Source organism: Choloepus didactylus, chromosome 18, assembly GCF_015220235.1.
Source record: "Choloepus didactylus isolate mChoDid1 chromosome 18, mChoDid1.pri, whole genome shotgun sequence".
NCBI classification, from domain to species: domain Eukaryota; kingdom Metazoa; phylum Chordata; class Mammalia; order Pilosa; family Megalonychidae; genus Choloepus; species Choloepus didactylus.
This window is the reverse complement of record NC_051324.1, coordinates 16,453,717-16,479,785: the sequence shown is the minus strand read 5'-3', so window position 1 is coordinate 16,479,785 and position 26,069 is coordinate 16,453,717. Positions and strand designations below refer to the sequence as shown.

Sequence of the window (26,069 nt, the reverse complement as noted above, 5' to 3'; positions counted from 1 at the left end):
GCACACTAGAAAGGGCTGTCATGTTCAGGGAAAGGCCAGTAGTTTGATGTGTCTGAGTAAAGGGTGTGCTTTGTGTGCACACAAGCTTGGGAGAAGGCAGAGGGATGAGATATGACCCTGGAGAGCTTGGCAGGGACAAATGAAGGCTACAAAGAGGCACTTAAACTTCATCTGGACAACAGAGGGGGTCCTGGAGAGGTTTTAAGCAGGAGAAAGACCTGGCAGGCCAGGGCTATGCAAGGTCAGAGGCAGAAAGCCAGAAAGATACAGTGCAGCAACCCCAGTGAAGGGAGAGGAGAGTCTGGGAGTAATGAAGAAGATAAGATGATCCCATTTAGGGTAGAATTAACAGAACTTGGTGGCTTAGTAGATATGTGTATGTGGGGCCAGGGGGTTGGGGGTGGAGCCTGGGAACACTGGAGAGAAGATGTTGAGAGGGAAGAGGAGGAGGAGGTTTAAACTTACTCAAAACAAAATCTCAGCTGATCAACAACCAAGTTCTAAATTAGTTTCTCTGTCATTCACCATGGTTACTGCAAGGTGCCTTCCACTGAGAAGCTGAAGAAGTTGGATATTGATGTCCTGTCAGCTCCAAAATTTTTAAACATTAAGGTGGCATTAAGTCAATGAGAATAATTGGGGCTGCCCCACCCCTGCCTCATACAAACTCCCATCTCTGTCCAGAAACAAATTTAAAAATGGAAAATGAGGCTTTTCAGTTCTGGATAGTGAAATAAAAGTGCTGGAGTCTTCAAGGGCATGACCAGGTCATCCGGAAAAGGTTAGGCAGCGGGGACTGAACCAAGACTCACACTCAGACTCACTGCCTGAGGAAGCCAGGGCTACACTCTAAGGAGGAGGTTGCTGTTGGAAAAGTAAACTCTTCACTAGGACCAGGTGGCTCATTTTTTTTCTATTCAAACAAAACAAGAAAGGTCAGGAGAGGAGAAGACTTGGTTGTACAGAATCCTTGACTTGAGGGAGACAGATTTCAGCTTAGTCCAAAGAAGAACTTAGGGGGCAAGGGCTGCTGGGGGAATTCAGAAGCCTCTTGCTACTCTGTGGACCCTTGCAGGGCCTGCAAGCCACATAGCCTGAGGCTGAGTGGGCTGGACCAACCCTGGGTCATACCTCAAAGTTGGTGTTGTTGTTATAAGGGTGTTTCGATTCCTTCACTTGCACCTCCATTCCCGGCTCCTCCATGAACTGGCAGGCAGCCAGGGCCATGGTCCCCAGCATGTTCTCTCGGCAGCCCCGGAGCACCTTCTGCAGGATCTGGTGGGACACAAGGCAGGGAACATTTAGGACCTGCCAGTGGCAGGCTTCAGAGCTACCCCATCATGATGAAGAAAGGGTCTGTTCCAACCAAGGCCCACTCAAAGGGGCTGGCATCATCCTGGATCCTGAGCATGTCTTGGTAACACTGCCCCTCTCCCCAAACCAACCCCACTAGCTGCCTCTCACTGGAAGGGGCCCTGTTGCTAATCAGGACACTGCAGTCCTTTCAGAACTATTATTGCTTCAAGGAGGTCTGAGAGAACTAATAGGACCAATCATAAGATGGTCCTGGCCCCTGAAGAGCTCCCAGCCTAGCGGGAGGATGGACACGCAGAGAAGTAATTGCAGCACAATGTGACAAGGGCCCAGAGTGAGGTGCCCAGTTAGTGGCTCCAGGGGACAAGAATAGGGGATGGACAGGTTGAAGGGAGGGACTGGGGGAAGGGGGCAGCAGCAGCGGCAAAATCTCTCCCTTCTGCTGCTTTCAAATGAAAAATATGGCAAGGACAGACCTGTCAACGATCTCCAGAGCTGTAAGGCTGGGAAATGATCTAGGGGATTTAGGAACTGTGTTGTTCTTAGATAGGCAAGTTAATGATTAAAGGATAAATTAACTTCCTAATGAATCCTTGATGAATCATATGATGCATATGAGTGTGTGTGTGTTAGGAGATACGATGGTGTGACAGTGTGTGAGAGTGACAAGGGGATAGGGATGAAGAAGGTACCACATGTAATTCAAGATTTCTGCCCTTGGAGATTGGAAAGATGGTGACAAAACTTTCTGTTTTGTCAACTGGAAATAGCGCCCAGGACTCCTGAGTTCTTGACTGCGCTGGGCCCTCTGCTTCTACATAGCAGATGAGGAGACGCTTGTATCCTAATGAAGGATTGCTGACCCAGTGTTATTTTAAAAGAACAAGTTGAAGATTTGATTTAAAAACAAAACAAAAATAGCCTCCAACTTTCAAACTGAAACTGAAAATCAGAGGACTGGACTCAAGAGAATGCAACAGTCCTTGATGAGACCCCAGCCCTGCCCTTGGGTAAGTCTGCCCAGGCTTCATTTCTTTACCTGCAAAAGTCTACCTCAAAGGGTCACAATGTAATACAGGTGTAGGTACTGGCAGATTGTCTGACCTGGGGTAGACAGTCTAGAAACAATGGCTTATAGAAGACAAAAACCTCACTGGAAGGTTCCCTGTATTTCAGGAACAGGCTATCAGAGAGTCCTAATTAACCATGTCCTCTGGTCTTGGCATTATGTGAGACCCTTGGCAAGATGAGAAGAGACAGGCTAGCTAAGAGAATTAGACTTACAAGCATGAAACAAATAAGGAAAAGCACAAAAGCACAAATGCAGGTTTCATGAGGTCATTGTCTCAAACACTCCCCAAACACCAAGGCTCTGCACTCAGCTCTAGGCCAATCCTTAGGAGGAATTCCACAATGACCCTAGCTTTGTTGTGTTCATACCTGCTGGGAAGTTGTACAGCCACCCAGGAAACCTCACTCCAGGGAGGCCCTCACCAGACCCTGGGGCAGCAAAGATGGGAGAGGGAGGGACAGAGGAGGGGCCTGGTGGGGTGTGCGCCAAGTTTGGCCCACTTAACTACCTTCTCCCACTGTTGCTTTTCTTCCAGCTGCATGAACATATCCAAAATGTAGGTCATATGGGCAGGGCCACTTAGCTCCAGAATGTCCTCGCTCACTGGCACGTGCCCAGGCCACTCGGCGAGCAGGGATGCGAGCACATGGCGGGCGTACAAAACAGCTGTGGCCTCATTCACGCGGGAAAGGTAGTCGCGGACAGCCCTCTTACTCTTGCAGTTCAGCTCCTTGTGCAGGAGGGCAGCACTCTTGCTGCGGCGCTGCTTGGCATAGCTCTGTTGCAGTTCACTCTCTGTGCTAGAGATCAGCTTCTGGCTCACAGGGTTTGACTCAGCAGTGGCCTGGTCACAGCGTGCTGGCCGGGACTGCAAACCCAAAGGACCACCATTACAGAGGCCTGGCCTTCTCACAAGAGTGGGGAGGGGAGATGCAGCAAACACTTTGTTTCAAAGGAGAAGGTTACGTACCAGGCAGGGCAAGATGATCATGTCTGTATCCACAGCTTTTGCGCTCTGCTCTTCCAGCCTCAGACTCTTACTGGGCTGCCACCTCTGGGCCAGAGTGCGTATCCTTTCATCTGTTGTGAGCTCATCTCCATCAAACCTGAAGAAAAGGCGCACCAAACTGGGTACATAAATTATAGGAAGGGAAGAGTTTAACCTGCACTTAGAGGTATCAGAAATGTTGATTAGAGTTATTTCCCTGTTATTATGCAATTACAGTAACACTGCTCATATTTTGCAAATTGGATCCACAGCTTTCATTTATTCATGCATGCAGATATGCTTGCATGCCCTTCTATCTTTCAGAAATAAATTTCCCTGATGTTCTGGCAGGACACATGATCATTCAGCTAGAGATAGAGCTCCCAGCCCCCTGTGCAGCGAGATGCATCTGCTTCATCTCACAAAGGATTTGAGGCAATGTATGACAGATACACATGGTAAAATAGAAATAGGAAACAAAAATTTAAAGAAATATTAAATTAGAGTTTAACATAGAATAGGAGATCAAAAGTAGGATATGGGGAACAAAGGAGGAGATCAGAATGCAGATATGTTAAGTTCTACACAATTTTAAGTGCTGGGCCCAAGAACTAGCTCTGAACTTCCTGGCCAAGAAACAGTGAATACCACTAATTTCATAATAATTCATGAGGAAAAATCATGAAAATAATTTGCAGTGGTGAAAACAAAAAACTCTTGAGCAGAAGGTCCTCCTCTGTACTGTTTGCTTGCTGGGATTACACATGAGAGGAATCTTGGTGTCCGTCTCAATTTCTGCATCCATAAAACAAGTTTAAGAGGCAGACCATGATATTTTCCAAAAGTACATAAAACACACTTTAAAGATGATCCATGCAATGTGGCACAGGTCAATTTTCACCTCACTTTAAGAAGAACTAAAAACTAGTTGCCTTTCAGGAGAGTTGTCATTCACCTCTCACTGGTGGAAGGTAAATGTCTACCTGCCCTCAGGTGATCTCTCGCCCACTGCACTTCAGCTTCACCTCAACATCCCTTACCTCTTCTGAACCTCCAGGAAGAAAGAATCAGTCCTCTTCATCTGCAGTTCGTATATGGCCCGGAGGACGTGCAGAGGGGCGTTGAGGGCATCATGAGCCATCTGAAGGCCACGGGGAGGAAGCAGAAGGGAAACAAAAGTGCTTCAACACATTATTGATCATGTGAACTTGGAAGTGACAAAACAATATTTCAAGTTACCACACGTTAATATGGGTACTTTTAGAAAACATTTAAAATTATAAGCACTAACAGAAGGACTGTAAAATCTGCAATGCTATTGTAAAGTGAAAAGGATTTATAAAATTTTGAAACACCAGAAGAAATTGTGCCCACAACATACAATGCTAATAGTTAACAATTGCCTGCCACATTGTATTCATTGCTATCTTCTCTGTAGTTCTGTAGCCATCTCAAGCTGGAATTTGACAACTGGTGCATAATCTAAGTTCTGCACTTTCTTTTGAGTCTGTTTTTTTTTTTTTTTAAACAGTATTTGCTTTTCTAACATCCATCCCACACTCTGTTCACTCTTCATATAGTTAAACCCTTTGAAACCCAAACCTTCAGCCATTTTCACATCATTCTGTGCGAGAGTGGTCTAACCAGAAAAAGCAAGAGGGTATTTTTGAGAAACTGAGTCAGGAGACTATCATTTGGGAGTTCATGAATGGGCTTTAGTAAACTCTCGGAATTATATGTAAAATTTTACATGCACATTTGGATGTACACTTTATGCAAGAGAGGATCTAAAGTTTTTGGGTCCATGACTCCAAAATGTTAAGAACTACTCTTGGAAGAGCTTTTCAGTTCTTCTGGATCAATTCTGCACAACACAGGTTGAGTCTTTAAGACGTGAGTTCTCAGGACATCACACAGAAGCATTTTCAAGTGAAGGCTGAAACACAGTCCAAGTCAAAGATAATCCATTCCTCAGAATCCCTTGTTCAATCCACATAATGAAACAAGAACATACCAAGAAACATATTCTGGTGGGCTCATCCAAGCCTTCGAGAGGGTCTAGCTTCTTCTGCTCTGGTTCACTGGGGCTACTGACTGCTTGCTCCACCTCCTCCTCTTGATCTCCTCGATCATCTAGTCCTAGGTCTCCACGCTCAGCCAAAGTGCTGATTTCCTTTTTTGAGGAGTACAGCATGATGGACAAAATCTACAGAGAAAGAAAGTCAGGTGAGATGGAATATGAGTGTTTAGATGGATATACGATTACAAAGTTCTTTAACCATCTATGCTTGGTAGAAAAATTTTGAGTTAGCTTTTTAAATGATATTCAGAATTTACGAAAAGATTGTAAAATTAGTCAGCAAACATGAAAACATGTTCAATGCTAACTAAAACTATGAGACCTTTTTGCTGAACTTTGCCACTGATGGTGTAAATTGATACCATCCTTTCTGAACACATTCTGGTGAAATGTAAAGAGTTATAAAAATGTTCATTTCTTTTGATCCAGTAATTCATATTTTGAGAACAATGTAAAATATGGAAAATGTTATAATCATAATATGGTCAATCAATAATATGTTTCGGTCAAAAAACCGAAAACAACCTTTATGTATCATAGGCAGCCATTAAAAACGGTGACTATAAAAACTATAGCAACTTAGATAAATGGTCGTAAGATGAACTCAATTCATTTAACTACCATGCTCATCAAACATTAAATTTACATATATAAAACAGATGCATAGAAAAAAATAGAAGGAAAATGCTAATGGCAGCTGTGTTTGAGAGGTGAAATTTGGACTTTTTCTTTTTTTCCTATATTTTAAATATTCGGCAATGTGGTTCCATTTTTTAAATAATCACTTTGAATTTAAAATGTTTCCTGAGGAGAAAAAAAAAAATGTTTCCTGAGGATAAGAGTTCAAATGTTCTCAGGGTTATCTGTTAATATGTTTCAGCAGTTTTCCTAAAATCTAACCAAATACTTTTTATGGCATCTAATAGCTGATTCTTTGAGCTCAGGTCTCTGTGTGCCTGAGAGCAACTGGCTCACCACCTACCACAGAGCAGCAGCCTTTCCTAGGGCACTGAAAGTCCAGAGGGAACCATAGCAATTCCACTAAGAAAAAATCTTAAGGCCTAAGGGGAACTGTAACAAAATTAAAATTATCAGTCAAAATCCTACATAAATAAACATAAGTTAGGACAAATTTAGAAACTGATTTTAGCCCAAAGGAACTTTAAAGGAATAGTATTTCAGGGGCATGCACTTTTACAACATTATTTTGGTCAACCACGTGTTTCCATAAAATAGTTCTTTTTCCAAGTTCTTTGAACACACATAAAATTCATTTTCCCTGACCAAGTGGATAGGAGTAGTAATCCCTTTTTCTGAAAGGGAAGAAAGACGTAAAGTATGGTTTTAAAAAATGCACAGAGAGTACAGCTGATGCTGTAACTAGCTGATGCTTCAACCTCCCAGGCCAGCAAATGTGCACCATGTGGTGGCAACAGGGCCACCCTCATCCCTTACTTCCAGGTCCCTGAGGAGCCATGTTTTGCTGAAGCCGGTCCCTTTGCTGCACTTTTTCACCAGCAGCTTCAGCAAATCAGTCTGAAGGAAGGTAGCATGGGTCTCTTCAAACCCGTGAGCCTGCCAACAGAAAAAGAATGATTTGCAACAGCTTCAGAGTGAAGGTCAGTGTCACTTGGGGAGATGTGGGGCCTTTCTTGGAGCCCAGCCTCAGATGATGGCCCAAGCTCACCTTCTGGTGAAAATTGCAGAATATTAGATATCAGAAGGATGTATTAAACTCTGCATTTTAGCCATAACTCACTCTCTGTTCATTCCTCTAATACATTCACTCAACAAAAACTTTTAAAGCCTAGAACATTCTATGTGTATGTCCTAGGCCAAGAACGGGTTTTATGTCACTCCTCTGCCCTCCACCTTCTAAAAATTTCCCACTGCTCTTAGTCTTAAAATCCAAGCCCCTAATCATGGTTGACATGGTCGTACAAGACTCCCTGTCTGCTTCTTTGGCCGTATCTCCCTCTTTTGCATCATCTTATAGCCCTGGAGGTCTTTTTTGCTCCTTTTTGCTCCTTGACAACTATGCTGTCCTGCCTCAAGGACTGGAGCTTGCTACTCTCTCTGCATGGAATGCTCTTCCCAGTTTTCTGTTGATTGCTTTCTTATCTGTCAACTCAAAATTTCACCTTCTCAGGAAGTCTTTTTCCGATTCATGGCAGTCTTCCTTACAGTCTCCTGTGGTCCCTCATTGCCAATTCGACTGTAAGCTCCATGAGAGAGCACAGACCTTCTTCCAGTATAACAGACCATACTCAGTTTCACCTAGCAGTTTGTGGTGCTCAACAAATATTTACTGAATAAAGGATTTACTTACTGAATGAAGGACTCTCTTTTGTCAAAGAGTTATACCATAATGAAAACCAACAAAATAATAGTAGATTGTGATAAATGCCATGAAATAAACAAACAACAGATACACGGGCTCAATCCTAAAACTACAAACTCTCAGCACTGAACCAAAGCCAAAGTGTCATTTAGTCAAGGTCTTCTTGTGTTGTTGAATCCTCTCTATGACTTCCCCACCACATGGTTATCCAGCTGCTAATGAATATGTTTCAAAGTCAAGGAACTCACAAATTTCAAATTAGCACCTTCTTTCATGGATAGTTCTATAGAGAAAATCATCCTAAAAGTAAGCCAAAAGGCATCTCCTTGAAAGATCCTTCATCCCCAACAATGCCCTTCAGGTATCAGAAATAAAGAATGATGTTCAAGTCAAGGTGCCTCAACTCCAGGCCAAACATTGCCTAGGTCTTTAATTTGTCTGCCTCCTCCTACCCCATGGGCCAAACTTATTGCTCAAAGATCCTACAGGATCCCAACCCCCTTTAGTCTTTCCTTCATCTTTTTTTTTTTTTTTTTAATTTTAATTTTTATTGAGATTGTTCACATACCATACAATTATCCAAAAAGTACAATCAACTGCCTCCGGTACCCTCATACAGCTGTGCATCCATCACCACAATTAATTTTTGTTCAATTTTTAGAACCTTTTCATTACTCCAGACAAGAAATAGAGAGACAAAGAAGCAAAAAAAAAAAAAAAAAGGAAACTGAAATACTCAAATCCTCCCATATCCCTAACAACCCCCCTCCATTGTTGACCCATAGAATTGGTATCGTACATTTGTTACTGTTTATGAAAGAACGTTGAAATACTACTGACTGTTCTTTCCTTCATCTTAATCCTATGGTTAACCAGAAGGAGCTATGGTTTGGAGAGGGAAGGTTTTCAGTCCATTTTCCTCTTGATCTGCTAGAATCTCATCTTTCAAGGTCATATCCCCAACCAAGAAACAGTACTGAAAAAATACAGTGAACCAAACTATTGGGAAAAGTCTATTTGTCCTCCTCAAAGCTATCTTTGTACAAAGTCCCTAACATGCCTAAAAATACTCAAGATCCTATGGTTGCCATCCATGAAAATCAGATGGCATTTCCTCCTAGTTAATTCCCTGAAGATATTATATCACAGCCAGATTCATTACCAAACTGAAGAAGCTCACCATCACCTTTAGTATATGTGCTGCTGAAGTGAGCACCCACCTCACTTACCTTCAGTGTTTTATATAATCCTTTGAGGGACAGGGACAGGACCCAAGTTGCTTCCACTGCCTCAGGACAATGGCTGTCCATGCTGGTTTGCAGAAGATGACTGGCGATGAAGGCAAAGTGCTGAGAGTACTGGCTCAGCTGTGTCTCAGAGTCGCTGCATTCCTGTCCTCCCCCCTTCTGGACCAGCTGGTAGTCCTTCACTGAAACATGATGTCAGACAGGAAGAGAAAGACACAAAAGTAAAGCCAATGCTTCCTGCAGCCAAGTTTCTTCCCCAGTAATGTGTTTTACTAAAGCAAGAACCACAACCCCCCAAACATAAATTTCCCTGAATTCAATCTTAGCTGACTTTGTATTTAACGTCAGCTTGCAGGTGAACACAAAAATGGTACTGGCCAACTATCCAACAAGCTGGTGAGACAGAAAATTCGCATTCCTAATACTGTGCACAGCAGGTTGATACCAAAGGTATTAAAGAAGCTCTTCAAAATAGTACATATAAGACTTCCATTTTCAAACATGATGGAAGTCCCACCTTATACAACCAGAACAATGAAAAAATACATGAAACAACAATTTTCACACATTGGGCAATAGGTAGTGCAAGACTATGATTCTCAAGAGAAGGGACACAACTAGGTGAGCCTCCCAATAGCACCAGCTATCTAGAGGCAGTTTCCAGGCTGCAGAGCAGGGACCAGAGACCCAAACAGAGTCCAGCAGTCTCAGCGAATTGAGAAGACAGAGATCAGAGTTCAGGGAAGTCAAGGCACCTAGAATTTATGGCACAGAAAATCACAGAGAAGGGAAATGTACAGAGAGAGACAGCGCTCCAGAGATCCCCAGAGGGTTCTCCATGAATCTGGGCTGAGTACCGATCTCCACATAGGTGAGAAGAAACTACTGAGGAGGAGAAAGAACTACCAGAAAGTAGCAAGCAGAACAATGCTGGGGTTCACAAAGAGCTGGAAATATTTTGTGTTTCCACCAGTGACAGTGAAAGACTCCAAACTACACAGGCATTGAGTAGAATCCTCAGAAGTGTACTGCCTTAGGGGTAGGTCTAAATGACTCCTCTAGAGGTTGCTCTGAATCCATATTAACAAAGCTTAAAAGCAAGACCCAAAAGGATCTAACTGATTGAAAATAATTTACTGGCACATTAGAACAAAATCTAACACTATTTAAAGGAATAAAAAACAAAAACAAAAAAACAACCAAAACCTGAAAGCGAAACAAAACAAAACAAACCCCAGCACCAACAATGTGAAATCCACTATGTCTGGCATCCATTCAAAAATTACCAGGCATCCAAAAAAGCAGGAAAAGATGAACCATTACTAGGAGAAAAATCAATCAGTGTAAACAGACCCCAAAATGGCAGTAATGATGGAATTAGAAGATGAAGACATTAAAAGAGCTATTATAAATATACTCCAAATATTCAAGAAGAAAGAGGAAAATATTTATGATGAAGAGTGAAATGGAACCAAATTGGAATTTCTAGAGATTAAAACACACAAGAGCTAAAATAAAAAATACACTGGATGGGATTAATAACAGATTAGACACTGCAGAGGAAGAAAAAAAATTAAAGAAGTTGAAGACACAGTAATAGAAACTATCTGAAATGAAGCATAGAGAGAAAAGAGAATAAAAAAAATGAACAGAATATCAGTGACACATGGTATAATATTAAGTAGTCTAACATAAACATGTAACTGGCATCCTGGTGGAAGGGCAGAAAAAATATCCGAAGAGCTAAAGATCAAAATTTTTACAAATTTGATGAAGACTATAAAGCCACAGACCCAAGAAGCTCATGGACCAAAAGACTCCATCTTTTTAGAATGCCAGTTCTTCCCAAATTGATCTATAAATTCAATGCAATGCCAATCAAAATCCCAGCAAGCTCTTTCACAGAAATTGACAAGCTGATTCTAAAATTTGTATGGCAAGGCAAAGAACAGAACAGACAAAACAATCTGAAAAGGAAGAACAAAGTTGGAGGATCTACATTACCTGATTTTAAGACTTACTATAAATCCACAACAGTCAAAACAGGTGGTTTTAGATTAAGGGCAAATATATAGATTAATAGAATAGAGTCCATAAAGAGACATATACACATACATGGTCAATTTTCAACAAAGGTACCAAGCTAATTCAATGGGGAAAAGATAGTCTGTTCAATGAATGGTCCTGGTACAACTGAATGCTCATTTGCAAAAAAGAACCCTGAGCCTTACTCCACACCATACACAAAACAGCACATACACTGTCTGAGGCTTAAGCTGAGCGACAAAGCAGACTACTTCAAGAGCAGAACTGGGCACATAATAGTTAAATAAGCTAGACTATTTGGAGTTTGACAAATTAAGTCAAAAGGTCACTTACAATGTAATATTTTTGTTGTACTACTGATGAAACAAAAATGGAAAGTTACATGAATGCCAACACAATTATTCTGAGTTATTTTACATTTAGGTAGCCACCTGACTCCATAATATATCTAAAATACCCATTATAAAACAAATAACACATAAAAATGGAGAAATTAAATGTTCGGAACCTAAACATCTGGCTAACCAAAAAACAGAGCCATATGAACAAAACAACAGTGTGGAAATGGGCCTACAAAATTATCCCATTCAACCACATCATTTCAGAGATGAGGGAAAAAGAAGCTCAGGGAGCTATAATTTGCTTTAAAAAAAAATCACATGCAGGGGAAAGAATCACGGTTTCTTCATTAGTTTTAGGGTACACAGGGATCAGACAATTTTCTTCCATTCTTAAAAAATGTATTTATGCTTGGGACCTGTTTTCCTTTTCCGGGTTTTTATGTCTACAATCACAGCCCTGTTCTTCTCAGTGAAGTGTTTCAAGACGATCACATTATGTGGTTCATTGGCATTATCCATATAAACACAGCGGGTCCCCACACAGAGAACCTAGAACATGATAGGGAGACAGAAAAGACAACTCAATAACACATTGAGATTGAAAAGAACACTTAATTAGGTACAAGCCCAGCACCTTTTGCTTGGGCCCCTGTCTTCAACAAGCACTCAAGGACAGGATTGTTCTCATCTCTAAGGGCCTGGTACAAAATTGGCTCAAGTACCTGTACTTTTACATGCTTTTACAGTCCACTTTTTCCCAACTGGTTGAGAAACATGGAGATTAGAAATGAGATCAAGGCAGATGCCTAAGTAAAACACAAGAGTACTTTCAAGTTCTTTGTAATTAAAAATGATACCAGTTATCTATTATTCAAGGCCAACTATTGGCCAATAAAATGAATTAAATGGCTAAACTGTTAATAGAGCAATTTGAACAAACCACCCCATAATCTTGAAAATATATCAATACTGTAAACGCAAATTATACAAGAACTGAAAAGAATCTTCCAAAGATGTATGCTACAGAAACTTTGATGTGTATCATGGGGATTGGATGGAGTGGCCACGCCTTCAGAGTGATGTACCTGGGGGAAGCCAACCAGCACAAGCAGAGTGAAGATGTTGGTGTGCTTCAGCTGGAAAGGCAGCTGCTTGATGCAGTGGTCTGTGAAGGTGGCAACGACATCACGCCACAGAGGAGCACTGTTGAGTGACCGCAGGATCTCTGCCATGGAGCAAGCCCAGTCCAAGCCTACTCGGCTAGAAGGTAAGAGCTCCATCAGGTGGCAGTACAGTAGGGCTCCAAAACTCAACTCACCAGAGTGCCTTGTGCTCCAAGGCAGACCCAGAGGCATGACAAAGAGTCATTCACTAATTAGCTTAAAAACTACTGGAATAAATGGAATGATGATTTTCATATAATGGTAAATTAAAAAAACAAAAAACCAGGTTCTTTTACTTATCTACATACTCTAAACCTACGTTTCTAAAAATCTCTTAAGTCACACACATGTCCACAAGTGCGTGCACTCACATTCACACACAGGAAAAAGGTGTGGAAGGAAATATATTAAAACAGAACCAGACATACTAATAAGGTACAAGCCAGGGTGATTTTTTTTTCCTTCAATTTTGTTCTCCAAACTTGATATAGTGATTGTTATTTTTAAGACAAGAGATTTATTTTCTTCAACTCCAAAGTCTGCATTTATTGCTCTCAGGAAAAAACAAACCAGAAATTCTATCATCAGAGAGTTGAGTCAGCAGACAGTGCTAGGACACCTCAGCTGACACCCTCCTGAGCACAATTTTAATGGGGTTGACAACACTGCTAATAAAACTAATTCTATTCTCAAAGAAGATTCCCAGAGAACAGCATGCAGCACACTGAAATTAATCATCAGTCAGACCCTGATTCAATGCAATGAACACCAAGGCAGGGGAGGGTCGGGGTGGCTGGGTGAATGAGAACCATGGCTACCTGTCCAGACACACAGCTCCAAGGCTGAAGAGCAGGTGGGTGGTCTTCCAGCCATCAGGCATGATGGAACTGTCCCCTGCTGCAAACAGGTTGTGTTTGGCTGAGAGGACCTTGATCACTGCAGCATCTACCTCTGCTGGTAAAAGGCGGATGATTAACTGGCCCAGAAGACCCAGTGTGAGGTGGTAGGTTTCATTCAGGTGGCCTGCGTTTGAGATGACAACCTGAAACATGAGTGGGAGGACATGCTCCAGGTCTATCAAGGGGACTGCGGGGCCCTGCCAAGAGAGGGAGAAAAACCTGTTAAATACAAAAACCGTGTAACCACTGCCAGCTAAGCACTCTATTTGTTTCAACCAGCCCACTGCCAAAGGCTCTTCTCAGTGGCTTTCACTAATGCCATATGCACAATCAAATTAAAATAAAATAAACATTCTCAGGTATCACCTTGCAATCCTACTTCTAATTTATTTTTACTCTGAAATACAAACTTTAAAAAAATGTGGGGACTTACCCTTGATATGTCCATTATAAAAAAATTCAAATAATTCAGAAAAACATAAAAGTTAAAGTTCCCCATAATCCATTCCCCTGCCAATGCCCAGGAGATAACAATCGTCAACAGTTTGATGAACAGTCCTTCCAACCTTTTTCTATGCTTATTTACATATTACATATATATAAAATAAATAAATTATTAAGTTACTTTTTTCTTTCTTTAAATACTGTCCTGCAACTTACTAAATAACCTGGTATGTATATCTCTGAACATTCACTTGCACAAAACTGGAGAGAATGTTTAAAATTTTTGAGTTGTTATCCTCAGTGTGATTAAACAAGGTACTAAATCCATAATATGAAAATTAAGCAATTAAAGAATAAAAAATTCTTAGAAATAAAAAATGATTCTCAAGAAGGCACCCCCTTGGAGGGGCAGTTTGGCATGTGATGTCAGAACTTAAGAAGAGTGAGGAAGATGGCTATGCAAGGGGAGTCTGCTGTGGGGTCAGAACCCAAGCAGAGTGAGAAGGGTTTCCATGGAGAGGGGCAGCCTAGCGTGGGGTGTCACAGCACGAGTTGGGGAGGAGGGCATCCATAAAGGCGAATGGTCAGGCATGGGGAGTTGGAGCACATTCAAGTAGGAAGTTCAGCCTGGCACAAGGAATCAGAGTCTGAGAGGGACAAGGAGAGTGCTGCCATTGATTAGCAGCAGCCTGTTGTGGGTGCAGACAGCTTCAGTGCAACCTGGCACAGGGAGAACAGACCCATGAATGGTGAGGAAGACATCTTTGTGGGGAGAGGCCCAGTGTAGGGTAGTATTCCTTTTTATTGCTAAATAATATTCCATTATATGCATACACTACATTTTGCTTATCCATTCATCAGCTGATGAACATTTGGTTTGTTTCACAAACATTATGAAAAGTGCTGCGATGAACATTTGTGTACAAGTTTTTCTGTGGGCATGTAATCTCATTTCTCTTGGGTATAGACCTAGAAGTGGAATTGCTGGGTCATATGGTAACTCTATGTCTAACCTCTTGAAGAACCACCAGACTGTTTTTCCAAGTGGCTGTACCATTTCACATTCTCATCAGCAGTGTATGAAAAGTTATAAAACAGAGAGAGATACAATGAAGAAAATAATTATCATTTGTAACCCTCACCACCAGGTATACACAGAAGGCTGCTATTAACAATCTGTTTCAGGATATGGCTTTCCAAAAAATTATTTTTCTATGTATAACAACTCCTCTCCTTTGAAAAGGAAATGTGGTTTCTCTTACCAACTTTAAAGGAGGTAACATGGCTGCTAGTAATCCCAAAATCCTCTTCTGGGAACACTCAGCAAACACTTGCTCAGGGCTTGGAGTAAGTGCCTTTTCCTCTACTGACTTCTGAGTTGATGTTTCTGAATATACAGCATCTGAGTTGTAAAACACCAAACTTACAGATTTTCCCAGAGGTTTTGCATATATACAAAGAGGCAAGTGAGGGTACAAGTGAATAACTGCACTGTCCCTGTTCTGCTACAGAGACTACGGCTGGGACTTGAAAAACATACAAGTCTTTGCTCAGACGTCCCCTTCTTGAGAACTGCCCTGATCATCCTATTTAGATTTTCAGCCTGCCCTCCCTACCATTTCTCCTGTCTCTTCTACCCTCCCAATCCCCTTACCCTGCTCGTTTGTATTCACAGCCTTTCATCACCTGTCAACATGCTATATTATTTCTATTTATTGTTTACTGTCTGTATTGTTTAATGTTTTTTTCAGTGATGTATCTTAAGTGCTTAGAAATGATTCTGGAGCACAGCAGTCACTTGCTGAATGCTTGTGGAATGAAGAAACTGCATGTGAAACAGGATGCTGAACCTCAGGAGAACCCGACTAGAGTAGATTTTGATGACCTGGACTGACATGGAGTGCCAGACTGTTTGCTGGAATTTAGAATTATATGTACTGCAGAGATGAGCGTTAGCCCCTTCTGGGCACTGGGCTCATACAGGGCAGAATGCTAGATGCTTACTCCTGCCTCCATCACAGAGTGGGCAGATGGGAAAGATCCTGCCTCACCTGGGCTGCCATAAGGAAGTGGCTGAAACTTGCTTCCAGTCTTTTTAGCCCACAGCACCCGCACTTCACCACTCTTCAGTCTTCCTGAAACACAGCTCTGACCTTCTTGCTGCTAGCCTCTGGCAGGCCGAGAGGCCCCACTTTCTCAGGCAGGCATTTGAGCCCTCTGCAGCAGGGTCCCACAGTACGTTTCCAGTTTCATCTTCCAGTGTTCCACCCCATCCCTAAACACCTGCCAAAGGGACTTTCCCCTTGAATCTATCTGGTGGTTTTGCTCATGTTGTTCTTTCTACTGTGATGCCCTTCCCCACAGCAGATCCTACCAAATTCAACATGCCCTGTATAAGGCTTTATGTGAATATAATCTGTTCCAGGTAGATTCCAATCACTGTTAACAACCACTCACACCTCTCTTCTGTGCAGACTCACATTCAGCCTCAAGTGACAGTTACCTGTACCTTCATCTTAAACCCTCCTAGACTGTGAGTTCCTCAAGGAACTATGTGCTTATCTGTCTTGGTCCCAGTTTTAACCCCAGAGCCTAGCACAGTGTGTGCTACATAGAAGGTACTCAGTAAATATGGGGAAAAAATAATGTAGGAGAGCAAAGTGAAGTAAAGATGGCTTTCAAAGTGTTATCAACACGATCATTATGGAAATGAGAAACCATATACTCATGGTTGCTAGCCAATTTTAAATTGTGTGTAACAACCCGCTCAGGGATGGATGTGTATATATTTTGAGATGAAAGAGATCAAGTTAAATAGTCTTTACCTGAAAGTCCTGTAGGTGTGCCAGCATCTGCAGATGAGTCTGAAATTTGGGTCTGGCACGAAGGATCCTTCATTAATGGTACACTTTCATCTACCTTGTTTTTCTGCTTGCAATCCAAAGGTCGGATTTCCTCATGAACTTCTCCTTTTCCCTAAAAGTGAATTAAGGTCTCTGTAACAAAAGTTTCCTCCATCAATATTATAGTACAATTTTTTAACCATTAGCCAACCAGTCTTCATAGACTAAAAAACTTTTGAATTCCATTAGAAAACAGAATATAGAAACAGAAAAGAACTATCACTCATTTCTTATGATAAATCTATACTCGATATTAAGATATTAATCACTGCATCGTATCCTTCCCCTCACCCAAACATCTTCCAAATGCCTCTACTCTGAGCCTGCAGGTCATATAAGTGAAGGCCCCATTATAAACATCTAGTAAATTCTCTTCAGCTTTCAGAAGTTAACTATGGTAAGTTTCTCCAGTAGGAAAAATAAAAAGTTGTGTATTTTCTTTTACTACACTAAGCTGACTACCTTTGATGCATTTTTGAGAATTCCATTTTGGCAACGAGACTTGCTCAGGGGAGTCTCCCTGGAGCCGACAGATTTTTTAGGATGGGAGTCTGGTGGGGAACCATCCGGATGGGCAGAGTGACAGCCCTCAGTCTGTATTTCCTCAGTTGACACTGGGAATCACCTAATGATCACCAGCACTCCCTGGACCCTCAGGGAGCTGTTTGTTGTCACGCAGGCTTATACATGGAATCTAGGTAACTTGGGAAGTCTTCTATGAATGGCAGAAGCACCCCAGCTTCAAGAGTCTGGAATGCCAGAACTCTTTGTAGCCAAAGGATAGTGGTACACAACACCAAACACAAGAAGATACTGACATCTCTCAGTGGCAGCTAACTTATTCTGCCCTCTCTGGATAATGGGCCTATACTTTTTTAAAGTGTCAAAGTCAAGAAAGACAAAGCAGATTGAAGAGACAGGACAACTAAATGCCATGGGGATCCTGGACCAAGTAAAGGGAAAGCTATAAAAGTCATGATTGGGGTAACTAGCAAAACTTGTACACGGACTACAGATTAAATATTAACTACGTTAAGTATCTTGTTTTTTTATGACTGTATTATGGTCCTATAAGAGAATGTCCTTGTTCTTAAATACACACTAGAGAATCAGGAATAAAGGAATATTATATATGTTTGGGAAACATATGTACATATTCTTATATTTAGAAACATTTAGAAAAACGGAGAGAGAAATAGGGAGACAGGGGAAGAGAAAGAGGATATATTACCAACAGGTTTGATGATACAGACATCTGTTTTCTAAACAGATAATGGTGACTCTTAGTCAAAAAGGAATTCTAGTCATACAACAGAATACTACTCAGCAATAAAAAAGGGAACAAACTACTGATCCATGCAACAATACGGATGTATCTTGAAAATCTTACGCTGAGTGAAAAGCCTTACAGAGAGTACACAGCATATGATCCCATTTATAAAAAAGTTCTAGAAAAGGAAAAACTAATCAATGGTAGAAAAATAGCACAAGAATGGGCTACCTTTGGTGGGGGAGGGACTGACTAGGAAGGGGCATGAGGGAACTTTCTGAGGTGAGTGATGTTCTGTATTTAGTAAGGATTTAGATCACACAGGTATATGCATTTGTCAAAACTCAGAGAATGTCAGTGCATTGCATTGTTTGTAAATTCTACAACAAAAGAGAAAAATAGTAGTAAATATGAACTCTAGCTAGTGATATGCATGCTAAAGTATTTAGGATGATGTCTATAGTGTACTGATATCTGTAATTTACTTGGAAATGCATCAAAATATAAGGATTGATGGATAAAGGGATGGATATGTGATAAAGTATAATAAAATGTTAATGGTAGAATCTAGGTGGTAGGTGTACAGGTCTCCTCTGTAAAATTCTTTCAACTTTCCTGTATGTTTTAAAATTTTTATAATTATTAGAAAAAACTGATTCTGGAGAGCCAGACTCTGAATAAGAAGGATTTTTAGAATACATTAACCAATTTATTTCACTTGAACTTTGCTTTTTATGTATACACAAGAGTAGTAGATATTAAGGTAAATCTATGTCTAATTAAATATAAAAGGGTTCTTTCAATAACAAAAAAAGAAAAATTCTAATTGATAAAGAAGAAACAACTGGGGCCCATGGATTGAAATTTTTCATCAGGTTTCTGACTTATGCCAGCAAATACAAGTCCAACACCCCTTTTATAAATAGCAGAGAATACTTATTGGGAGAAGTTATCCATGGGGACAGAGATTAAACCAGAACTGTAAAGGTTTCTGTTCAAAAAAAAAAAAGAAAAAAGGAAAAAAAAAAAAAAAAAAGGCCAGTTTCCAGAGACCTTAAAATGTTTCAGCTATACCTACTGTTTAACTTGCTGGACTGAGAAGGAAAAATTTATCTTTACAACAGAGTTATCTGGCTAGCATGTCCTGAATCTAGTGATCAGACAGCAACACCAATAATGGCAAATCTCTTCGAATTCAGGGGAAATATTTCATAGAAAGTACACACTGGAAATCTCCCTGGAGTAGAAACGCAGGAGCTGTGCCCCAAAGTTGCAGCTGAGTAAGAACATTTAAGGGAATGGTAGAATGAAAAGCCAGCCATATAGTAATTTCCCTGCTCTAGAGAAAATGAAGAGTGGAGATCTGTCTTTTGTGTGGACAAAAGACAGATTGCTTAGTAACATTTGGGAAATATCTTCTCCTAAGAGGTGAACAGACTCAGTACAGCAGGGGACATGGCCATTTAGCTGGATTACAATTGCCTAGCTAACTAGTGTGGCTAATCTCTCGGAATCAATGTGCTCATTTTTGAATTGAGCTTCTGAATTTGTTAGCCAATAAGAAAATATGTGAGAATAAATTATCTATTGGCACATTTATTATTTATTAATATAATTATAACTTAATATATTCCTTAGTTTGGTGATTTTCTTACCTCATTCTATAATTTTTTGTTTTCTACATAGCACAAAATTTCATCTACATCTGTTCGTATTCTTAGCGACCTGATGACATAATTACCAGCACTTAGGTTCTAGATATTGTCCAGTTGGACCAGCTGGGTGAGATTTGGCCAATAGTATCATTGCACATACTCTGACTGATGACATTTCATGTGGTTATATATCTGATATTCTTGATCAGCTAAATTTATGACTTGGGGATTTGGATAGTGCTAAGCTGAGATAATGTGTTTCTGAATATACCTGATGGCTTTCCAATTAGTTAAGAAACTAACCACATCACACAAACTGGACCCTGATTTGGCCCAGGCCATTTAGTAACCTTCAGGACCCACTTTGCATTGTGGCACTCACTGACCTAATGATTGCACTGGTGAATTCTTAAGGAGCAAGCCCTTTAGTGTGTGCCTCTGCATCCAAGAAACAGACCTTTAAATTATTATTCCTCTAAGACTGAACCAGGGTTCCCAGAGTAGTGATGGATACTGGGTCAGAATAAAGAATGTCACCCTGGAAATTCTGGTGCTTTTGAGTGCAGCCGGATAAGACAGGCTTTGACTAGGGATAAGCCTGGTCCAAGGAGAGGATATGAAGCAAATTACCCATGAGTAAAGATAAACAATGGCAATACATCTTAGCCTTAAATTAACACTTAAGTCTATATATGAAAATGGGGGAGGGGGCAACAAATAAACAATTATCCAGCCATTTCTCACTATTTTGAAACTTGTTCAAAATAGATAAAAGGGGATAGAAATGGAAAAGGAGATGAAGGGGTGATCTGAACCACCTACTCACAGATTAAGGCAGTACTTACATCCTAAAGAAATTTATCTATGAATTAGAGCCAAAGGGAATATAAATTGGAAAAGCATATAATGGACCTTTAGTCTGCAAAGAGAAAACTCCATAGAACTGAAACTGCATAATATAAACTCATAAAACAGCATAGTGTTATGCCAGAACATAAACGTTCCTTTTGTGCACCTGTCCTCGGTTGCTTATTCTGTATAGCAAAGCTATTACACACATTATACATAACAGCACCCCCTAGTTGATATGTAGGGATATAATATGATTTTCTCTGCAAGTGGGGGAATGACCTAGGCTTCAAGAAGTCTCATATAGCCTGGATCCTTCAGTGTTTATATGTGACATGTCATAAGATGCTAACAGTTCACAACAAGATACAAATATCTCCCAGGTTCAGAGATGAAGACTGCTGATTTATTCTGTCAGAGATAATGTTCTCTCTGCCCCAACTATAATCTGTTGGTGGTTGTAATGCTGTCTGGAGAAGGGGTTCTGTGGTCAAAAATGGTGAAACCTCAGATAGGCTTGAAGCATTGTTATGTTGCCTGAATCTTGCTGGCTCTCTGGCTGCATAAGGAAATGAAATTATTTTAAGTGTCTGCCAATCATCTTTGTTTTTGCCTTCGTTTAAATGACAGAGGGTCCCACTGAGCTGCAACCACCAAATAGAAATCCTTGAACTAGTAACATGACAGAGACAGCAGAAACATCAGTGGTGGCAAGGGTAAAATCAGGAGCAATTATAGCAGAAACTCAAGTTTAGAGGCCACATCACAGAAAAGATATGCCCTTCCACAAAACAATCTTTAGTGTCACCATCACAGGTTACCCCTGGATCCTGAAAGGCTCTTCTGTTTATATGTAACTACCATGTAACTACCATGTCTACTTGATAAATAGTAAGCATTTAGTACCACTTTTTTATTGACTAATAAAAATAGCCACTGGTATAGAGTTCACCATGAGCCTGGAACTAAACTCTTTTCAGGCATAATCTTGTCCAGTCCTTATAAAAGGACCAGGAGGCAGGTAATAGTAGTAGTTAACACTGATTTGGAGCACATTATGAACACTGTAGTAAGCATTTTACATATATGAACTGAATGAATCTTCATAACAGCCCAGTGGAACAGGCATTACTATTACCGTCCCTATTTTACAGCTGAGAAAACAGAAGCAAAGAGATAGTGGTCATTTGCCCAACGCTGGACAGAGCAGAGATCTGAACCCAGGCAGTCTGCGTCTCGACTACTCTACGCTGCCTTGTGTGAATGGTTCTCCCTTTAGGGGTCAACCTATGATTCTATAAAGAACTGTTGTTTACATTGCAGTGCACAAAAGGGCCTGCCTCTGATGGCTCCTCAGCAGCCTGGGCAGTTTTCCCCTCTAGCTGCTCCTCTCGTATGCGGGTGGGCTGAGTGACTGGCAGGACCTGATTTTCTGGGGTAGATCCACCATCTGGCAATACACCAAGAAGAGCCAGAGCTTTAAGACCTATAAGGGAAGCAAATAAGAGAATAGTTAAAAGCCTGATAGCAAGGGTTATTCTATACAAATGCCATAAATCACTTGGCCATTATCTGGAAATAGACAGCTGAGGTCTACACAAACCCAATCAAAGAGCACACAATTCAAACATCCCTATCCAAACTATTCAGCTCTGATCTCAGACAGTGAAAGTTTGGATAGTGAGGGCAGGGCTATCTGTACTTTATTAACAACAGAAGACAAAAGATACAACAGGTCTGCTTATTTGGTTCTAATTTTTAAAAATTGTAAACATTAAATTTTTATAGTAGCACCACAAACTAGCTTTCTAAATTCCACTGCCATAGAGATGATAAAATAGCTCTGCAATACTGATGTTACCCACCTGCTACCTAATATGGGTCTGATTTCCCTAATGTTTTGTTAATCCAACTATTTTACCTGTAAATAGCTATCACCTAAAATACAGTTGTGTGGAAGTCAATTTGCACTCCAGGTTTTAAAAAAAATGTCTAGATTCCTTCGGCAAAGTTAAATTGGGTATATTCAAATATTAAACACTCCACGCATACTTTGAAGTTGTAATTATTATTTTTACATCTTCATGTAAATATTTTAGAGTAATTAAATGCTACTATCATGCCAGCATCTCTCTCAAGTGTATCTGAAAACTTAACATCATGTTCCACATGAGCGTGAGCCCCTCCAGAGGAAAACTGTTCTTTGTGGTCTCCAAGCAGGGCATGGTATTTCACTTTGGCCGGGACTTTTCCCTCATTAAGCAACCAATTCATAACTTTTGAATCTAGGGAAGGAGTCTATGGGAGTTCACAAGCAGCTGAGGGTTGGTGTTGGTTTCCGTTCATGAGGAACATCACCTTTTCCCTGGTGAGCCTTCATCAGACAGGCCCCGATGAGCTGCACACACTGGCCCCGCAGGGTGTCGGCACTGCTGCGGGCCTGGGGGTCCAGCTTCTCCCCGTCCACGTCCTCCGCACTGGCCAGGTGGGCACTGTAGAGAGCCAGTGCGGCAAAGAGCAGCCAGGAGTAGTTGTGGATATAAGGCTGGATGAGCCTCTGGCGGTCGCTGATCCGAATGGTCACCATCGGGTGGGCCGTGATGCTATGGGTCGGCAGATGGCTGTGAAGGCAAGATGTTGTGAAGAACTGCCAGCTTTGGTGAGGCTCCAAAGAGGAGAGCAGGGCTAGCGGGAGCAGGTGCATGCCACGACTGGGAACTAGTCCCCTCTAAAGCTGTGGTTATTAACCTCTGGTGAATCACAGAACCCTTTGAAAATTTAGAGAGAGGTATGGACCCTCTCTCCAGAAAAATGAACAAACACAAACATTGCACATGCCATTTCAGGATTTCAGACCCCCCAGAAGACCATCTATGGAAACTAGCTAAGCAAGAGTATCTTCCTATGAATTTTGGAATTTCTCTCATAACATTTTGGTTATGAGAGAAAATGTCTATAGTACTTAGAGATGCATATGAAGCATGTAGGAGGGAAATGACTTGAGGTCTGGAATTTGCTTTAAAATACTTCAACAAAGGAAAAAAAAACTTTAGAAAGGAATAAACTAAGCACACATAGCAAAATCTTCATTATTGTTGAATCTAGGTAATGGACATGGGAATTCACTAAACTAGTCTCTACTTTTAGATATATTTGAAAAATTTTATAAGAAAACCCTTTTTTAAGAAAGTAAGAAGCCCTTTCATAAAATGAAGGAATACCTAAAGAAAAGGCTACAGGTCATCTGAGACATACCCATAGGAATATTTCTTTGCTGCATAGCATCCATAGCAAAGATCAAAGTCATCGCACACATTGCAATTCATCCTCCGGCCTATGATCAAACCCTGGCAGTGGTCACAGGTAAACTCCATGTTGACCATTTCATGGTCATCCCCGTGGCCCTCAGGCTTCACTCCACCTGGGGGAAAGAAAGCAAGTGTGATAACATTTTGGTTATGAGAGAAAATTGGGCTGTTCCCAATTTATTGCTCAGAAACGGCAGGTGCCACAGGCATCCTCTGGAGACTATAGCACTCTGCACAGGTGGCTCTGTGCATCTGAATGCACAGAACTTCTCCGGCAATGGAACAGTAGATGACTCCCCCCTCTTTTCCAGAGCAGGAGAGAGTCTGATCAAATAACTGCCCAATTCCCATCATGACTATGTTCGGCAGAAACAAGACCACATGCTATTTGTGAGCTATCTCCCGTGACCCCTCCTCCGACAAATATAAAGCAGCTGATGGTGTATTCCTCAATTCCAAGCATTGAGGAATGATCAGTTTTTTGCCCTTACTTTTTTTTATCACCAGATATATGGCAATCAATATGACATTCGGGTGCTGGAGAACTGGAAGGGAAAGAGGAAAGGAGTGAGGGAAAAACTTAATAATGCATCAAGCCCATGTAGTCCCCTTCCATTCTCCCACCCATCCTGCCTGCAAAGTAGGGCTTCAACAAGAAACTCAGGGACCTGAGTGAGCAGGCCATTGGTTGGCTCAGTTGAATGCCCAGTGAATAGGGGAAATGGCAAGTTCAAGGAACTATCAGAGAAGACTTACACTTTTAAGGTGAGCTGCTCCCAAATGCCTGGTGTTAAGAGATACATACTGTGGCCAGAGAACCCCCATCACAGCACCTACCACTCATCATTGTAGTTGTCTGCCAACTTATCTCTCTCCCTCACTAAAATGCAAATGCTATGGGGACCATGAGGGAAGACAGTGTGTCCCTCTCATTCCCCACTATCACTCAGAACTGGCATAGTAGATGCTAAATATTTATACATGGGATAGATGTAAAAATCATCAATGTCAGGCACTTACTCAGGAGAAATAATGTTGCAGATGAAAAAATATTGCATCCTTTACTCTTAGGGACCATAGATTCTCCTAACAATGGGACTGAGAGAACCAAGAGGAACCAAGAACTGGGGACCAAGCACAGCTTTTAATGGGAAAAATTAAACATTGTTTCTCTCTGAAAAGACTCTGCCCTCTGACATAGTGCAGGGTTTCTATTTTTTTTTAATATTTCAATTTTATTGAGATATATTCACATACCATGCAGTCATACAAAGCACACAATCAATTGTTCACAGTACCACCATATAGTTGTGCGTCCTGCACCAAAATTAATTTTTGAACATTTTCATTACCACACACACAAAAGTAATAAGAATAAAAATTAAAGTGAAAAAGAACAATTAAAGTAAAAAAGAACACTGGGTGCTTTTTTTTTCCTTCTTTTTTTTCTATTTATCCATACACTGGACAAAGAGGAGTGTGATCCACATGGCTTTCCCAATCACACTATCACTCCTCATAAGCTACATTTTTATACAATCGTCTTCAAGATTCATGGGTTCTGGGTTGTAGTTTGATAGTTTCAGGCATTCACTGCTAGCTATTCCAATTCATTAGAACCTAAAAGTGGTTATCTATATTGTGTGTAAGAGTGCCCACCAGAGTGACCTCTTGGCTCCTTTTGGAAACTCTCAGCCACTGAAACGTTTTCATTTCATTTCACATCCCACTTTTGGTTAAGAAGATGTTCTCCATCCCATGATGCTGGGTCCAGATTCCTCCCTGGGAGTCATATTCCACGTTGCCAGGGGTATTTACACCCCTAGGTGTCAGATTCCACATGGGGGGGGAGGGCAGTGATTTAATCTGCCAAGTTGGCTTAGCCAGAGAGAGAGGGCCACATCTGAGCAACAAAGAGGCATTCAGGAGGAGACACTTAGGCACAATTATAAGTAGGCCTAGCCTCTCCTTTGCAGTAACAGTCTTCCCAAGGGCAAGTCCCGTGATTGAGGGCTCAGCGCATCAAACCACCAGTCCCCAGTGTCTGTGAGCACATCAGCAACCATCAAGGTAGGGAAGCCCAACACCCCTGCATTCTCTCCCAGCAATGTTCACATTAGTGGTAGCTATAATTGGGGCAGGGTTTCTT

At 41.2% G+C, this 26,069-nt stretch overlaps 1 protein-coding gene across 10 annotated transcripts in view; it reads right to left on the bottom strand.

Moving 5' to 3' along the window:
* Positions 1 to 26,069, bottom strand: part of ZZEF1 (zinc finger ZZ-type and EF-hand domain containing 1) — a 153,573-nt gene that overhangs the window by 9,866 nt on the left and 117,638 nt on the right. For 5 of the 10 annotated variants that reach the window (XM_037808555.1, XM_037808554.1, XM_037808549.1 and 2 more), the window contains 15 exons: positions 23,868 to 24,033; positions 22,971 to 23,233; positions 21,929 to 22,098; positions 16,761 to 16,911; positions 15,198 to 15,337; positions 13,411 to 13,688; positions 12,515 to 12,689; positions 11,846 to 11,978; positions 9,025 to 9,224; positions 6,910 to 7,029; positions 5,389 to 5,580; positions 4,415 to 4,515; positions 3,357 to 3,492; positions 2,895 to 3,254; positions 1,132 to 1,275 (listed from right to left, as the gene is read on the bottom strand). In XM_037808555.1, the coding sequence (XP_037664483.1) occupies positions 1,132 to 1,275; positions 2,895 to 3,254; positions 3,357 to 3,492; positions 4,415 to 4,515; positions 5,389 to 5,580; positions 6,910 to 7,029; positions 9,025 to 9,224; positions 11,846 to 11,978; positions 12,515 to 12,689; positions 13,411 to 13,688; positions 15,198 to 15,337; positions 16,761 to 16,911; positions 21,929 to 22,098; positions 22,971 to 23,233; positions 23,868 to 24,033 (2,729 nt within the window). The remainder of the gene's footprint in view (positions 1 to 1,131; positions 1,276 to 2,894; positions 3,255 to 3,356; positions 3,493 to 4,414; positions 4,516 to 5,388; positions 5,581 to 6,909; positions 7,030 to 9,024; positions 9,225 to 11,845; positions 11,979 to 12,514; positions 12,690 to 13,410; positions 13,689 to 15,197; positions 15,338 to 16,760; positions 16,912 to 21,928; positions 22,099 to 22,970; positions 23,234 to 23,867; positions 24,034 to 26,069) is intronic. The other 5 variants (XM_037808557.1, XM_037808556.1, XM_037808552.1 and 2 more) reach the window with 4 other exon arrangements.